Source organism: Aquarana catesbeiana, linkage group LG01, assembly GCF_042186555.1.
Source record: "Aquarana catesbeiana isolate 2022-GZ linkage group LG01, ASM4218655v1, whole genome shotgun sequence".
Lineage (NCBI taxonomy): Eukaryota > Metazoa > Chordata > Amphibia > Anura > Ranidae > Aquarana > Aquarana catesbeiana.
This window is the reverse complement of record NC_133324.1, coordinates 190,155,966-190,173,993: the sequence shown is the minus strand read 5'-3', so window position 1 is coordinate 190,173,993 and position 18,028 is coordinate 190,155,966. Positions and strand designations below refer to the sequence as shown.

Here is an 18,028-nt window from a genome sequence, read left to right as displayed (position 1 = left end):
ATACAAGATGTTCCCCGATTGGATGAGGGAGATGGGAATCAATGTCACATTCTTCACCTCTGATAAGAAACCTTGAAGGCTCTTCTGGTGCGCAATAATCCCATGAAACCAGACCTGTTATAAGCAAGCAGATCTGCCCGCCATGATGAGGAAGGGGACGAGTCTGACAGCTTCAGTTTGCAGCCCCTAGAAATGATACTCTGGACCCAAGCATCTGAGATTTTCTGGGACCAGAAGAAAGCCAACAGATGTCCCCCCACGTTCCATCACTGGGAGAAGGACTTGGAACCACGAATCAGTCAAGTTTGTCTTCCAACGCCATATACTTGGCATTTCAGGACTGGGAGGGACCAAAAGAAACCTCTTTAACCTCCGGTGGAGGTGTGAGGTCTCTTCCTATGGGGAAGGAGAGTACTGTTACCCTGTGATTTCCTCAACGTATTTATCCAAGGAGGGAGTGCTAAAGGCCTTTCTTGCATGGAAGTCCAGCTAACTAGCCTTTAAGCCAAAGAATCCTATGTATGTGGATAGAGGGAAGACTCATCCTGGAGAACTGATAAAGTGTGCGCAGAGTTTGCATGTTCTCCCTGTGCCTGGTTTTCCTCCAGGTACTCCACTTACCTCCCACAATCCAAAGACATGCTGGTAGGTTAACTGGCTCATGTCTAAATTGGCCCTGGTTTGTGGATGTATGAATGTGAGTTTGGGACCTTGTAAGCTCCTTGAGGGCAGGGACTGATGTGAATAAACCGCTGTGTAAATTGACAGCGCTATACACGTACCTGTAATTAATGAATAAGCGTATCTGCCAAGCCATTCACACAGTAGTGTAAGGTTGTAGGTAAAAAGACCCGACCAACTGTGGACAGCGGTATTTGTAAAGTATGGAACTAGGATTTCAGGTCCTGTGTGTAGTCCAGACAGCAAATCTTTGGGAGACTGCCATAGAAGCAGCTGCAGGTTGCATGACAGGACTCACCAAGAAAAAGCTATAAAGTGATCCTTAAAGCTCTTGTCTACGAGGTCTTTGAACATGAGATAACAAGACCCTCATGGCCTCCGTGGAAGATTAAGAAATGGCAGGATCTACCACAAGAAGCGTCCACTTAAGTAGGAAACTTTCATCAGTAGAATACTGTTGGGCAAAGTGTTTCAGGGGAGTAAAAATCTTCAGGTGAGACCAGTGTCTATACAACACCCTACTAGAGGGTGGCAGCTGCTGCTGCCGTTACCGAGATATCCATCTTCAAACTGCCGACGTATATGTACAGGAGCAGGTCGGCAAGTGGTTGAAGAGCAACTGTCATCTCTGTCCCGCAGCGGCTCCTCCTCTGAGCTTCTGTTGACTCACCGACAGTCCCATTCACTTTAATGGGACAGTTGGTGATGCGGCAGTGACACAACAAGGTGAGGGACGTGGCGGCAGCATGTGAGTGGATGCCCGCTAACAGGTGCTGCCATGATGGATCTGGAATGGTAGGTGCTCTTTAAATGTAAGGGCTTAATTATTGTTGGTAGTTAGAATCTTTAATATTTGCAAAAAAATAAAAATAAAAAATGAAGGTTTCCTATTTAGAATAATAGGCTGTCAGGTTAGTAAAACAGCGATATCAGAACCGATTCAATCATACAGTCTGTAGTGTACATAGATTTGCAAAACAATGGGAAAAGGCATATTCCTGAACTTTGTTTCATCTCATGGTTACTACGCCACTGTGTGAATGTATTACTGCAGTGAATGCCATCTCAGTTTGCAGAGCTTGGATTCATTAAATGAGTTTACCAAAAATGTAAATATTGCTGAATATACAGCCTCATGCTACATAACTAAGCTCCATTTCATGCTGAATAAACTAAATTATTAATGCATCTTAAATAGAAAACTATATTTAGATAAAATTAAAAAAAAAAAATCAGATTGAACTACTTCAATACAGGGCACTTACACCCCCTTCCTGCCCAAGCCAATTTTCAGCTTTCAGCGCTGTCACTGTTTATATGACAAAACCGGGGTCATGCTACACTGTACCCAAACAGAATTTTTATCATTTTGTTCCCACAAATAGAGCTTTCTTTTGGTGGTATTTGATCACCTCTGCGTTTCTTTTTTTTTTGCTAAACAAATAAAAAAAAAGACCTAAAATTTTGAAGAAAAAAAAAAAAAAAAAAAAAAGTTTTTGTTTCTGTTATAAAATTTTGGAAATAAGTTTTCTCCTTCACTGATGGGCACTGATAAGGCGGCACCAATGAGGTGGCACTGATGGGTACATATGTGTGGCACTAACAGGCAGCACTGATGGGCACTAATAGGAGGCACTGATAGATGGCATTGATAGGCATTCACTGATGAGCACTGACTGGCAGCTGCCTGGGCACTGATTGGTATTTCTCTGTTGGTCTAGGGTGGCATACCTGGTGGTCCAGTGTGGTGCCAATCCCTGGTGGTCCTGGCAGCATCCTGGTGGTCCTGGGTGGGCATCCGAGGGGGGCTGTGCTGATAGACAATCAGCGCAGACCCCCCCCCCCCCGTCAGGAGAGCAGCCGATCGGCTCTCCTCTACTCTGTCAGACGCGAGTGAGGAAAAGCTGATCAACGGCTCTTCCTGTTTACATCGTGAACAGCCGTGATTGGACACGGCTGATCACGTGGTAAAGAGCCTCTATCAGAGGCTTTTTACTGGAATCGGGGTAGCGGTGTGTCAGACTGACACACTGCACCACCGATCGCCACGATGCGCACCCCCTCAGGCGCGTGAGAACAATCATATGACGTCCACCCAGGATGTAAATGGAAGTCTACAGGAATACACCGCTGTCTGTTTTTAATCCGTTAACAAATGGATGAAAAACAGACAAACGAAAGGGAAAGAGGCCAACGTGTGGTACTGGCCAGATCACCAGGTGAAACCAGAGGGAAGAGGCCTAAAAACAAAAACTAATGTAGCCACCACATCCAATGATTGGCAAGCTGTAATATACTGTTCATTACATTTTTTTTATTCTAGGTTTAATACTTCTTTAAACAGCTAAAAGAAAGGGTTGTGATTGTATTACTATGCTTACATGCTTAGGTTATAGAAAAAAGTTCACTAACATGTGTCAACAATCTTTTTGTAAACTCTGTCCAGCATCTTGCCCTGCTGCAGATATTTCTACAGGCATATTCAAAAGCTTCAGTATTTGGTCTATAAATCTTCCAAACGGCTCCTCTACTCTAGAGCATTCAGTCTTCTAACGACCTTGTCTGAATTCCCAGCATATCCTACACGCTTCCTTCTTACAGAAAATATTACTCTTACCAATGGCAAAACACACACTACTTTCTAAAACACTCACACTAATAATCATAAAATGATGCGGTTTAAAATAAAAAATAAAATTCAATATTACCTTCATGTTTGATGCTTCTGTCTCTAGCTTTGTTAGGTGATTTGAATTATCTTCTAGTTCCTGACGAAGGTTTGTGTTCTCCATTTTCAGAGCCTCCACTTGCTTTAACAACTGGTCATATGAAGCTGCAGCCATGCTGGGCTACCCCCAGGCCTGTAACAAAACTGGAAATTAGTGACTGTACACAACGTCATCATGACAGAACACAGATATGAAACATGCAAACAAACTGAATGAAGCCAACCATAAAAAACTGTGCTCTGCTCTTCTCCAGAGCAAGTTCAGCTGTTGAATCAAAAGTAAATTGATGATGAAAATATAAACAGATTCATAATGTGATTGGATCCTTCAAGTCGGTAGTCTCCTTGTGGACCTTGAAGCACACTTCTCCCACCTACCTAGAGTGAGACTCCCCATTTTATCACTGGCATGGTCTGTATGGAGGGATATCTACCTAGAATTACCCCTATGGAATAATCCCCCTTTATGCCAATGGTTTACCTTCCCCAATTCTAAAGCCGGCCATAGATTGAGCAATTGAGAAAAATCGTTAAATTCCCACCTCAACACTGACAAAGGAAATTATAGGAGATGGCTGCACACAGTAATCGGATCCCGTATAATGCTTTTTATTGCAAAAATGACATCTGGATTTGCACAGGATTCCAAGGATGTTAACTAGTTTCACACAATATAATGCTTAGTCATATCAGGGAGCCACCGACAAGTTCACTATGATGAAGGAAGATGAGAGAATACCTCCCGCAGAGCCAATGTGTTCTGGCAGGGAACGGGGGAAGCCATCTCAGCCGCGAGAACACAGCGTTTACGGCTAGCAACTATAATAGCCGCTAGCAATAATCGCAGGTAAAATCTGACAGGCTGGTCGATTCATTCATTCATTGGTACATTCAGCCTGCCCATACATGGTTTGAATCTTGGCCAGTTCCTGCTGAACTGGCCGAGATTTGAATAGTCTATGGCCGGCTTTAGTTCTGGCAGTAGAGGGGCTTGACACATTGTCGTATATCTACGATAATGGAATCCTATGTCCTTTTGGCTACCTATGTATGCAATGTAAATTATCCCACGGGCTTTTTTTTACAAATATTTACAACTCTGCTGCCAGAAGTAAAGCCGGCCACAGACTATTCAAATCTCGGCCAGTTCAGCAGGAACTGGCCAAGATTTCTGGGCAGGCTGAATGTACTAATGAACGTATAGATCAGCTTGTGTAAAACCAGCCTGTCAGATTTTACATGCAATTATTGCTAGCGGCTATAGCTGCTAGCAGTAAACACTGTGTGCTCGCGGGCCGGGATGGCTTTCCCCGTTCCCTGCCAGGAGAACACAACGCCTTACAAGTGCAATTTGGTTCCCAAGACCCTAAGCTATTAAAGTACCCCCTCATTGGCCTATTACGGTCCCAAGGCCCTAAAGGGTTGATATCCATGCTTTACTCTCACTTACTACATCACCCGGTGCATTATGGGGTGATGACATCACAAGGGGTGTCTCCTCTAACTAATATACTAAGAAGAAATCCTTGTACGGGGAATTATAAATATCTCCTAAACCGTGTAGGTTTAGGAGATATTTACACCACCTACTGGTAAGCCTTAATCTAGGCTTACCTGTAGGTAAAAGTGTGTTGTAAGGGTTTACAACCACTTTAAGGTCTCTGCAATAAAAAGGTAAAAAAAAAACCTGAGAGCACCCCCCTGACCCCCATACTTAAATGAGCCCAATCATGATCCAGCAATGTGCACTAGAGCAGTGTCTCTCTCAGCTCTCCCCCTTCTAATAGGCTCAGAGACAGTCAATAGCTCCCACTGCTGTCAATAATAGCGAGTCGAGTAAGGAGGGGGTGGGGCATATACAGTGCCTTGCAAAAGTATTCATCCCCCTTTTCATTTTTCGTGTTTTGTTGCCTGGATTGTTTGAGGATTTGCATCATTAATTTACAGAACATGCCCACAACTTTGAAGATGTTTTTTTTTTCCATTGTGAAGCAAACAACAAATAGGACAAAATAACAGAAAAAGTCAATGTGTCAATACTATGAAGAGCTACCTTTTGCGGCTATCACAGCTCTAAGTCGCTTTGGATAAGTATCTGAGTTTGCCACATCTTACCACTGGGATTTTTTCCCATTCCTCCTTGCAAAACTGCTCCAGCTCCTTCAAGTTGGATGGTTTGCGCTTGTGAATAGCAATTATTAAGTCTGACCACAGATTTTCTATTGGATTGAGGTCTGGGCTTTGACTAGGCCATTCCAACACATTTACATGTTTCCCCTTAAACCACTAAAGTGTTGCTTTAGCAGTGCGTATGGGGTCATTGTCCTGCTGGAAGGTGAACCTCCGACCTAGCCTCAAATCACACACAGAGTGGTACAGGTTTGTATTTAGCATCATCCATCTTTCCCTCAACTCTGACTAGTTTCCCAGTCCCGACTGATGGAAAAACATCCCCACAGCATGATGCTGCCACCACAATGTTTCACTGTGGGGATGGTGTTCTTTGGGTGATGTGTTGGGTTTGCGCCAGACATAGCATTTTCTTTGATGACCAAAAAGTTCAATTTTATTCTCATCAGACCAGAGCACCTTCCTCCATACATTTTGGGAGTCTCTCACATGCCTTTTCGCAAACTCAAAATGTGCCATTTTGTTTTTTGCTGAAAGTAATGGCTTTCTTCTGGCCACTCTGCCATAAAGCCCAACTCTATGGAGCGTACGGCTTATTGTCGTCCTATGTACAGATACTCCAGTCTCTGCTGTGGAACTCTGCAGCTCCTCCAGGGTTACCTTAGGTCTCTGTGCTGCCTCTCTGATTAATGCCCTCCTTGCCCGGTCCGTGAGTTTTGTTGTGTGGCCGTCTCTTGCCAGGTTTGCTGTTGTGCCATGTTCTTTGCATTTGGTTATGAAAGATTTGATGGTGCTCCTAGGGAACATCAAAGATTTGGATATTTTTTATAACCTAACCCTGACTTGTACTTCTCAACAACATTGTCCCTTACTTGTTTGGAGAGTTCCTTGGTCTTCATAGCAGTGTTTGGTTAGTGGTGCCTCTTGCTTAGGTGTTGCAGCTTCTGGGGCCTCTCAAAAAGGTGTGTGTATGTAATGACAGATCATGTAACACTTAGATTGCACATAGGTGGACATCATGTCACTAATGTGACTTCTGAAGGTAATTGGTTGCACCAGAGCTTTGTATGGGCTTCATAACAAAAGGGGGTGAATACATACGCACATAATTAACAATTTTTATATTTCTGAAAAAGTTTTATATATATATATATATATATATATATATTTTTTAATTTTACTTCACCAACTTAGACTATTGAATTCTGATCCATCACATATAATTCAGATTAAAAAAATATTGAACTAAACGCTGTAATGTAACAAAATGGGTAAAAAGCCAAGGGGGGTGAATACTTTTGCAAGGCACTGTATAAAAATGTCCTTCCTCTAACCCCCACAGTAACCTTTTGGTACTCTGGGAGTTAAAGCCACTGGTTAATAAACCGCTCTTTCTATGGAGGATGGGCAGATGAAAGAAAGGTCTGCCTCCTCCAATCAGTGCGCTTTTCATTGATGGAAGCTACAGTACAGCTTCTATGAATGGAGGAGGGGGGCGTAAATGGTGGACATATACAAAACCTTTGACGAGTGCCTATGGCAAGTCCAGAAGCTCTATCAGCAACTGCAGAGTCAGAAGATTACTGCTGCAGGGGTGTGGGGAGGCAGAGAATGAAACATTTTTACTAGGATGGCCGGCACACAAGCTCAGGGGCCACTTTTTTTTTTTTTTTTTACACAAGTGCCTAAAGAACTGAAATGCTCGTATTGAAGAGCAAAAATATAGGTGATGCTTATGCAGCATACATCTGAGAAACACAGTGGGGTCGATTTACTAAAACTGCAGAGTGCAAAATATGGTGCAGCTCTGCACAGAAACCAATCCGCTTTTTAGGTTTTCTTTTTTGTCAAAGTTTATTCGAACAAGCGCAAGTCCGAAGCTGATTGGCTACCACGCACAGCTGCGCCAGATTTTGCACTCTACAGCTTTAGTAAATCAACGCCAGTGAGCATATAACAAGAGCAAGGAGATGACAAGTCTGTAAAATCCTGTACAGAGTATTGTTGCCATGGTTGCAGAGAAGAGCAATTCATGTATTCTGGTACATTCACATGAAACTGGTCAACCCCCCCAATTTGTCTCAAGGGAACAATGGCTGCAGAGCTGCAAAACACCAGCTCCAAGGCTGTGAACCAAATAAAGCACTGTGCTCTTTTTCAGAGTCGCATATTTCTAACCAATCACAACATGCTACAAGTGAATAAGCACTAGTGGAAGCACTGGTACATAGGTGAGGGTGTGGGCATTAGAATCACTCCATTTACAGAAAGTTAACTCTAGGTTGCATGTTTTCAAGCCTGAATGTAATACATGTAAATAAGCAGAAATTGTTGTTCACTTACCATTTCTTGCTAATGAAATACAAGACACCAAAGCCTACCCGAATCCTCCTCATGAATGGAGTTTATTCTAAAATTACCCAAGATTATCATTGGGGTTAATAAATACACTGCCCCTCAATGTTTGTAAAGTAGGCCACTGTTGACATGAAACTGAAATTACCCGCTTCAAATGAGGGCTTAGAAACTGTAATTTGAAATGTGCTGTGCTAAATAATCCGTAAATCCTAGATTTATCTGTGACATGCAATCCTCTCAAATTTAGGACAGAGTGAGAGAACAAGGGTAGCTGCAATAAAAGATGACTGGGGATTTAGAAAAATAGATACAGTGCTGGGTGGCACAGTCATTCCTTCATAATCTGCCTGCGGGAACCAAAACTTCCCAAGCAGAGAAGCAATGCACAGAAAATGGAGACGTTACATAAAAAAACACATTTAAGTCTCAAATTTTCTGAACCTACATCAAAGTGAAATCCAATGCATATAAACTGCTTCCCGACCAATTGCCGCAGTTAAACTGCGGCGGGTTGGCTCCCCTGCGCGAGCCGTCGTAGCTATACGTCGGCTCGTGGGGTCAGGATAGCAGGCCTCCAGCAGCCCGTGCACACCCGCTGCACAGCGGGGGTGACGATGCTCGTGGCCGACAGTCGCGATGACCGCCGGCCACGAGAGCCGGAGAGACAGAACAGGGACGAGTGTGTGTAAACACACACTTCCCTGTTCTGACAGGAGTGACAGATCATGTGTTCCTATTAGCTAGGAACCACGATCTGTCACTTCCTCCAGTCAGTCCCCTCCCCCTTCAGATAGAATCACCTCCCAGGGAACACAGTTAACCCCTCGATCGCCCCCTAGTGTTAACCCCTTTATTGCCAGTGACATTTTTACCGTAATCAATGCAATTTTATAGCATTGATCGCTGTATTAATGCCAATGGTCCCAAAAATGTGTCAAAATTGTCCGATGTATCCGCCATAATGTCGAAGTCACGATAAAAATCACAGATTGCTGCCATTACTAGTAAAAAAAACATAATAAAAATGCTATAAATCTATCTCCTATTCTGTAGACGCTATAACTTTTGCGCAAACCAATCAATATACGCTTATTGTGATTTTTTTGATTTTTTTTTTTACCAAAAATATGTAGAAGAATACATATCGGCCTAAACTGAGGAAAAGAATCTTTTTTTTTTTTACATATTTTTGGGGGATATTTATTATAGCAAAAAGTAAAAAATAATGTGTTTCTTTCAAAATTGACGCTTTTTTTTGTTTATAGCGCAAAAAATAAAAATCGGCGATCAAATACCACCAAAAGAAAGCTCTATATGTGGGAAAAAAGGGACTTCAATTTTGTTTGGGTACAGCATCGCACGACCGCGCAATTGTCAGTTAAAGCAACGCAGTGCTGAAACGCAAAAAGTGATCTGGTCAGGAAGGGGGTAAATCCTTCCGGGCCTGAAATGGTTAAAGAAATATGTGCTGCAGCCATTCATTATAGGTGCACCTACACTTACGGTGTTCTCTTAGGCTAAATTCACACCAACGATTAAAGTGGAATTAAACGTCACTTTTGAACTTGTACCCAACAGGTAAACCTATAATAAAGCTTACCTGTAGGTACAGTGTTAATTAGGGATGCACCGAAATTTCGGCCGCCGAAACATATCGGCCAAAAATGGCCTTTTCAGCATTTCACGCCAATAACGGTGCCGAAAATGGTGGCGGGGCCGCGACCCTGGTGCCGCCCATTACGGGGGTGTCCTTCTGGCGCGGCGCAGTCATCTCCGCTCTTCTCTCCCTCGCCGCAATCTCAGTGTGTCACGGAGCTTAACTACACAGACCGCAGTAGCAATGTCCCGCCTCCTGTGACAGACAGCATACTGATCCAATGCTGGGACATTGAATCAGTGTGACGTGATTATAGGAGGCGGGACATCGTTACTGCGACCCGGGCAATTCAAATGCAGCTTCGTGGCACACAGATTGCCGCTCTGATTCGGGAGCTGGCAGGCTTCATGACATGCACAGGTTGGGCTGCATCTGAGGGGCAAGCGCAGGCTGCATGATGAGCACTGGTGAGGCCGCATCTGACAGGCACTGGTGAGGCTGCATTGATCTCCTGTAGCATGTCCCCAGTCTCTGACCATCTCCTGTAGCATGTCCCCAGTCTGACCATCTCCTGTAGCATGTCCCCAGTCTCTGACCATCTCCTGTAGCATGTCCCCAGTCTCTGACCATCTCCTGTAGCATGTCCCCAGTCTCTGACCATCTCCTGTAGCATGTCCCCAGTCTCTGACCATCTCCTGTAGCATGTCCCCAGTCTCTGACCATCTCCTGCAGCATGTCCCCAGTCTCTGACCATCTCCTGTAGCATGTCCCCAGTCTCTGACCATCTCCTGTAGAATGTCCCCAGTCTCTGACCATCTCCTGTAGAATGTCCCCAGTCTCTGACCATCTCCTGTAGCATGTCCCCAGTCTCTGACCATCTCCTGTAGCATGTCCCCAGTCTCTGACCATCTCCTGTAGCATGTCCCCAGTCTCTGACCATCTCCTGTAGCATGTCCCCAGTCTCTGACCATCTCCTGTAGCATGTCCCCAGTCTCTTAGAGACTATGGTGGTGACAAGAACTTTATGGAAGGAGACAACCAGCCCACATCCCTATATACCGCGGTATTGTGTTTCACCTTGAGGGCTGGAGGTGTGTATGCCATCGGGGATATGGATCTGTGGGCGCTGCTGCGTGGGGGACCTCCTCTGTCAGCGGTCGGATTTGACACTCGGCGCACGGAGGCCGAAGCTGCCACCCTTAGTCTGGCAATGCTCGGCCTCCTTGCACATGATCGCCTATGACCGGGATTTTGTTTATCCCGTTGTCATGGCGATCTGCGCGCCGCGGGTGCCTGACGTGGACGCCAGTCCCCTCCCAGCACGGGTCCTGTCTCCCTTCCAGGATGCGATGTAATCCGCTCCTGGATTGGACCCGTGTGTGGGGCGGGGGGGCTGGTCTGCGCGCCGGGGACTCGGAGGGCAGCTCCTCCTGTGAGTGATGATGCTGCTCCCAGTGGAGTCAGCTGTGCCTCATGTGCTCTTAACAAGTAGCACTATTTAAACCACACATTAGACTGTCAGCTCACACACTGGGAGGACACAGAACCCATGGTGCAGCTGCTCTGACTTGTCTAAGGTAAATAATGTAACCCTTTTCCTTACATCCACAATTAAGCTGTACTTTGAATGGCTTATGGAGCTGTGGTATGTATATACATACTGAGCACCAGTATTGCCGATGGAGCTGAAAGATAATATTATACCTTATGCTCCTTGATAGATCCAAGAGCCCTTACTTATTATTGGAACATACGTTCCTTTTTTGTGTCATTGCAGCTGCTGAACATAGGCGTTTTTCTGCCAATTTCTCCTGAATTGTGGTATTGAAGATCCACCAGCCACTACAGACAAAACCTATATGCGAGTCAGCACAGGGACCAACTGTTCATTATGCACCAATAGTACCCCTTATAGTTCCTATATTTGGGGTGTTGTTAGGTGCTGGATATTTGCTTTGGGAGTCAGTTTACAGACAACCCTAGTTTCCATATGACAAAAGGTATGTACAATTAAATACGCATTAGAGTCTCTCCCCCCTCAAATTCATTGGGGGGAACCTCTTATTTAATATACCACTAGAGCCTTTTTCTTTTTGCTCTTTTTGCTCTCGTTTTCTGTATACATACCCCCCCTTTTTTTGTTGTTTAGCTGACTAGAGAACTTACACACTCAGCTGACGGACGTGACGCCCTTTGTGTCCGGTCCTGATCTGCTGGCGGTCTTGGTTTCGCGGCAGCGGCGCTGCTCTCGGGTCTGGACCCTGGTGGCTAACCACACTCTCCCTCCCCTCCTCCCCCTTGCCCAAATTGGATGCCGTGTGATGCCGATCTCGTAATAGCATGGTTAGAATACTTCTTTATTACAATATTACATCTTTACCATGTAAACAGTTGTATATATGTATTATTAATTTTTGATATATAACATTTTTTCTTTGTGTGTTTTCTCTGTCTTTTTTTTTTTTTTTTTCCACAATACTGTTCCTCAGACAGATATACACCTCACCTCCAGCCCCTGAAGAAGAGGTAGTAACCTCGAAACGCGTTGGGCCTGCACTGTCAATTAGCTCCTGCTGATACAGCCTCTGTGGGGTTATGTGTAGCTCTGTCGACTTGGCGTGTATATCCTGGTTGTATTATCAATATTTGTAAATTGTGGCATCCATATTTGTTTTTATTTATGTGCCTTAGTATATGTTATACTTTTAAATTTTTGATACAATAAAATTTTGATATATTTTTTAATATTTTCTGTTATACTTTTCTGAGACCTCCGCCCTTTAAAATCCCACTTAAGAGGAAAAATCATCTAGTGTATATGTCCCCAGTCTCTGACCATTTCCTGTAGCATGTCCCCAGTCTTTGACCATCTCCTGTAGCATGTCCCCAGTCTCTGACCATCTCCTGTAGCATGTCCCCAGTCTCTGACCATCTCCTGTAGCATGTCCCCAGTCTCTGACCATCTCCTGTATAAAAATATTTTTTAAAAACAGTCATTTTCGGTATCGGTCATTTTCAATATTGGTTTCAGTTTTCGGCCCAGTGTATTTTTCATTTTCGGTATCGGCACCAAAAAACCCATTTGGTGCACCCCTAGTGTTAATATCTCCTAAACTTGCACTGTTTAGGAGATATTCACACAAATTGCAGCCAGTGATGTCACCAGCGCATGCGCTCTGAAGGGACGGCATACCATTCTGGACCTTCAGAGCTCCGTGCTGGAACCGAGGTCTCATCACAGCCCCGGCCATTCATACAGCCAGAGTGCACGAACTCGGAAGGAAGATCGGGTGAAGATGGCAGTTACATGGTTAGTCAGGTTGAAAAAAGACACAAGTCTATCTAGTTCAACCAAAAAAATAAATAAATAAAAATACAATCCCATATACACAATCCTTCACCCACTGTTGATCCAGAGGAAGGCAAAAAAACTGCAAAAGCATGCTCCAATTTGCTACAGCAGGGGAAAAAAAAAAAAAATCCTTCCTGATTCCCAAGAGGCAAATCGGATTTTTCCCTGGATCAACTTTTATCTATAAAATGTTAGTACTAGAGGTCGACCGATATGGGTTTTTCTCTGGCCGATGCCGATATTTAGAAATCGCGGTGGCCGATGGCCGATATGTGATGCCGATTTTTTTGGGCCGATATATTAGGCCGATTTTTTTTTTTTCTTTTTTTTTCCCCCTTCATCTCATAAAATCTAACAGTTAGACCCCTTTCACACTGGGGCGTTTTTTTAGGTGCTTTTGGGCTAAAAATAGCGCCTGTAAAACGGCTTCCCTACAGTCTCAGTGTGATATCCCGAGTGCTTTCACACTGAGACGATGCGCTGGCATGATGTCTTTGGAGCGGTGTATACCGCTCCTCCACCACTCCTGCCCATTGAAATGAATGCGCACCGCTGCCGAAGCGGCTGCAAAGCGTTTCGGCAGCAGCACTTCAGGGGCGCATTTAACCCCTTCCTCAGCCGCTAGCTGGGTTATAAGCACCCCGCTAGCAGCCGAATAGCGTCGCTAAAATGACGGTAAAGCGCCGCTAAAACTAACAGCGTTTTACCGTCAACGCCTGCCCGCTCCAGTGTGAAAGCAACCTTAAGTAATAAGTGATACAGAAAATTTTTTACATTTAAACATTTATTGAACAAAACAAACCTCCAATCAGTTCACTTGTATGTATAATTTAGATTAAAAAAAAAAAAAAAACTATATCTTAAATATTAAATACACAAAAACAGGTAACCAAAACTTTTGGACGAAAAAAAATGGGCTAACTTTACTGCTTATTTTTTTTTTTTTTAATTTTATTTTAAAAAATTGCGTTTGAAAGACCGCTGCGCAAATACCGTGTGACATAAAATATTGCAACAACCGCTATTTTATTCCCTAGGGTCTCTGCTAAAAAAATATATATATATATAATGTTTGGGGGTTCCAAGTGATTTTCTAGCAGAAAATACAGAATTTTTACTTGTAAGCAACAAATGTCAAAAAAGATTTAGTCTTTAAATGGTTAAACTGAGAACTTCTACACACAGAGTCGAAGAGATACAAATGTATCTTCTTATCAGACTTGGCTGCCCAGAGGAGGAGAGAAGAAACCCTCAGACAACTTGCAATTGACTTCTATTACAGAAGTCATTTGCAAGTTCCGCTGAAGTTATAATCGGCTTTTTTTATCAGCACAATCAGCCGATGCCGATTAAGTAAAAAAAGCCAAATATCGGCCGATGATATATCGGTCGACCTCTAGTTAGTACCCAGTTATATTATGTAGATTTAGGAAAGAATCCAGGCCTTTTTTAAAGCTATCTACTGAGCTTGCCAGAACCACCTCTGGAGGGAGTCTATTTTACATGTTCACGGCTTTTACTGTGAAGAAACCTTTCCGTATTTTGAGATAAAATCTTTTTTCCTCTAGACGTATAGAGTGCCCCCTTGTTCTCTGTGATGACCTTATAGTGAATAACTCAACACCAAGCTCACTATATGGACCACCTATGTATTTGTACATGTTGATCGTATCCCTCTTAATCTCCTCTTCTTAAGAGGGAACACCGGTAGATTCAGTTCCTCTAATCTTTCCTCATAGCTGAGCTCCTCTATGCCTCTCAGTTCCTGGGAGACGTGACAGTGCTGCGTTGGAGGGCTCCAGGTACAGGCAAGTCTGTCAAAGTACTAGTGCATACTAGTATATGACGACTTAAACTTGCAAGGGGGCCCATTGCTTTTGGGTTTTCTGGCAGTTCACTATCACTTTAAGACCAATGCGAATTGTAGTGGCACAAATCCTTTGTTAACAACTGCAGGTAAGAGTGGCAATGTGCAGCTGCCGGCCCCGTGCACTATAATGACAGTTTACCAGTGGCCGAAGCCATTGGCGGCTTTCTGCACAGCCAGCGATTACCTGCTGTGATCACTGCCGGATGCAGAGAGTGTGTGTGTGTATATATACAACCTGTATCCCAACAGAAAACAATTGCTATAACTGCTTGTGTAACTGGAGTTTGAGCTAGTGTTTGGCTTTAATTTGTTAGTGTCTAAATCTGCTCGTCCAACAGTACCCTCCCCCAGATTTAACAATATTGCTTTCCAAAAGGTGCCCTCTGTGCTCTTCCATTCCCAGTGGTGTAGCGCTAATACAGGTCAGGTGAAAACAGGGAAAAAGAACTAATGCCGCCCCCTAATCTAAGGATTGGTAAACTCCAATAGATTACATTTTTTGTTTTGGGTTTAATGCCGCTTTAAAGGTGCCACTTGACTAACAATTTGACTAAAATGAGCATAAAAAAAAAAAAAAAAAAAAAGGAAACATTACTCGTACGCTATGGATAAAAAGCATGACCTTGTTCTTTACTTACATGTTAATTAAGCCAGCTAATGCCTTTATCTACTAACAGCCTTGTAGCACAACACAGAGTGAGGCTATTTTTATACTGTGCTGCTCAGTAAAGACCCCTTGCTCCACATCCTGCAAGTGACTCTCTAGGATCAGGTAACTAAATGAGCCGGCAGGCTTCCTGGAAGGCTGAGTCAAAGCGGAAATAAAGTACAATGCACTGCTGAACAATCAGATTTCTGAAGGACTAATAGTGATATTTACAGCAGTGTTCATGAAGTGCCCCAGTAACGACATCAGGGGAGCTTGGTGTCCTAAGCACAAGAATGATGACCAAGAACTGAACTACTGCTCATCTATGACCAGTTTAATCCTGAGAATTTAAAAAGATTTACTGGATGACACAGGAAAAGTTAACCATTTAAAATGCTTACTCATAACTCACAAATTTAAATGAGTAAAAAGCATGACTTGGTGTGCTTGAACTAGATTAAACAATGACGACTCACAGTGCAGAAGTATTGTAAACAGGAAAGGTTAGGGATAATCCAAACACTGCTCAAGTGTTCTGGGGCAAAATATGCTGGTGAATAATGTGAATAGCATGACAGTGGGTAGTATGTGCAGGAAAGGAGAGCAGAAGGTATGGTAGAGAACAGTATGTGCCGAAGAGAAGTATAGAGGGCATGACAGTGAATACTAAGTGCTGGAGAGAAGTGCAGTGGGTATGGCAGGGACCAGTATGGAGGGCTTGACCGTGTGTAGTATGTGCTAGAGAGAAGTTCAGTAGGTATACAGTGGGTAGTATGTGCTAGAGAGAAGTGCAGTGGGTAGACAGTGGACAGTATGCAAAAGGAGAGAAGTGAGACGAGTATTACAACATAATATGCAAGATAGAAGGGTTTGACAGTCACCAGTTTTTGCAAGAGAGGAAGGTTGTGGCAGCAGGGAGTATGTGCAGGAGTTAAGTGCGGTGCTGGTGACTGGTTGCTGAGGGGTAAATGCGTGGGAGATGTCTGTTAGTGGGTGGAGAGGTACGTCAAAAGGAGTTTAGGGCAACCTGCAGGGAGATGTCCATTAGCAGGGCGTGGTGTGAGGTGGCTTGGGGTGAGCCATCTCTGATCGGGGGAGTGAGGTCATCTGTCAGTGGGAGATTTGAGGCAGCTGGCCAGGGTCTATCAAAGGCAGAGTGCGTCAACTGGAGGCATGAAGTGGCCGGGAATGCTGAGGGTTGGCATGAGGTGGCTGTGGGGTTTGGCCATCACTGAGCCCTGGAAGGGAGACTAAATATTTTTTTTACATTTCATGCCGTTCTCCCTGCAATCTCCAACCACACTCACAGAGCTCAGTGACCTAACCAGATTGTCCCCAAGCTGTCTGTAAGAGGGTTTTTTTTTTCAAAGTCAATTGAGGAACACAGGATTCTTGAATATCTGGGTTATACTGCTGCCCAAAGGAGAAACATAACATAAGATATGAGAGAGAGTACAAACATCCTATTTTCTCTCTTCACATGTTTCTTCAACATCTGCAAAACCGAAAGAAGTCCAACTGAGGGGTAGGCAACATAAGCCAACAGGCCCAACAAGAACATGGGACTGCAGGTAGCTTAAAATAGCTGCCTGTAAAACTTTGCGGCTGAAGCGGACATCAAAAATAGATAAAGACTTTCACCTTAGAGAACATTTAAAATGGAAGAAAAGGTTTGCTATCAAAATTAACCTCCTGATATAAGTTATACAATATTACATCATCGATATGTTTAAAAAGTGTAATTGATGTTTCTTTTAACCTATCTTTCTTTAAAACATATCCCTGTCACATGACCGCATTGATTGTGATGTTAAACAGGTCTGGCAGCTGTTGGGCATGTCTCTTTTATTATTATTATTCAGGATTTATATAGCGCCAACAGTTTACGCAGCGCTTTACAATATAAAAAGGGAGACAATACAGTTATAATACAATACAATACAATAGGATTAAGAGGGCCCTGCTCAGAAGAGCTTACAATCTAATAGGGTGGGGCAGGTGGTACAAAAGGTTGTAACTGTGGGGAATGAGCTGATGGAAGTGGTAGGAGATTAGTTGGAGACGTGATAGGCTTTCCTGAAGAGATGAGTTTTCAGGGATTGCCTGAAGGTAGCAAGAGTAGGGGGTAGCCGGATAGATGGAGGTAGCGAGTTCCAGAGGATGGGAGAGGCTCTGGAGAAATCCTGGAGACGAGCATGGGAGGAGGAGATGAGAGAGCTTGAAAGCAGGAGGTCTTGAGAAGCCTCTTGCCTGATAGTGGTATCATCTCTGGAAGCGGTGTGTGTGAGAAGGAGATAACGGTAACATCTCGTTACCGCTCACAGTGCACACCAACCACACTGATTGCCCGCTGCTCCCCCCCCTAATAAAGAGTCATCACCCATCAAAGTACCTGTCACAGCCCATCCGAGTACCTGTCACCAGGCCATCAGAGCACCCGAATACCCGAGTACCTGTCACCAGGCCATCAGAGCACCCGAGTACCTGTCACCAGGCCATCAGAGCACCCGAGTACCTGTCACCAGGCCATCAGAGCACCCGAGTACCTGTCCCCAGGCCATCAGAGCACCCGAGTACCCATCTGCAGCCCATGCCTCATAGAATATACGTTGGTGTGTTTGCTTTCCAAAATGGGGTCATTTTGTGGTAATTCCACTGTTTGT

The 18,028-nt window shown here is 44.0% G+C and overlaps 1 protein-coding gene across 5 annotated transcripts in view; it reads right to left on the bottom strand.

Moving 5' to 3' along the window:
• The window catches only part of APC (APC regulator of WNT signaling pathway), a 215,289-nt gene that overhangs the window by 118,674 nt on the left and 78,587 nt on the right, over positions 1 to 18,028 (bottom strand). For all 5 annotated transcript variants that reach the window (XM_073624614.1, XM_073624616.1, XM_073624618.1 and 2 more), the window contains one exon: positions 3,390 to 3,542. In XM_073624614.1, the coding sequence (XP_073480715.1) occupies positions 3,390 to 3,524 (135 nt within the window). In that variant the 5' untranslated portion in view covers positions 3,525 to 3,542. The remainder of the gene's footprint in view (positions 1 to 3,389; positions 3,543 to 18,028) is intronic.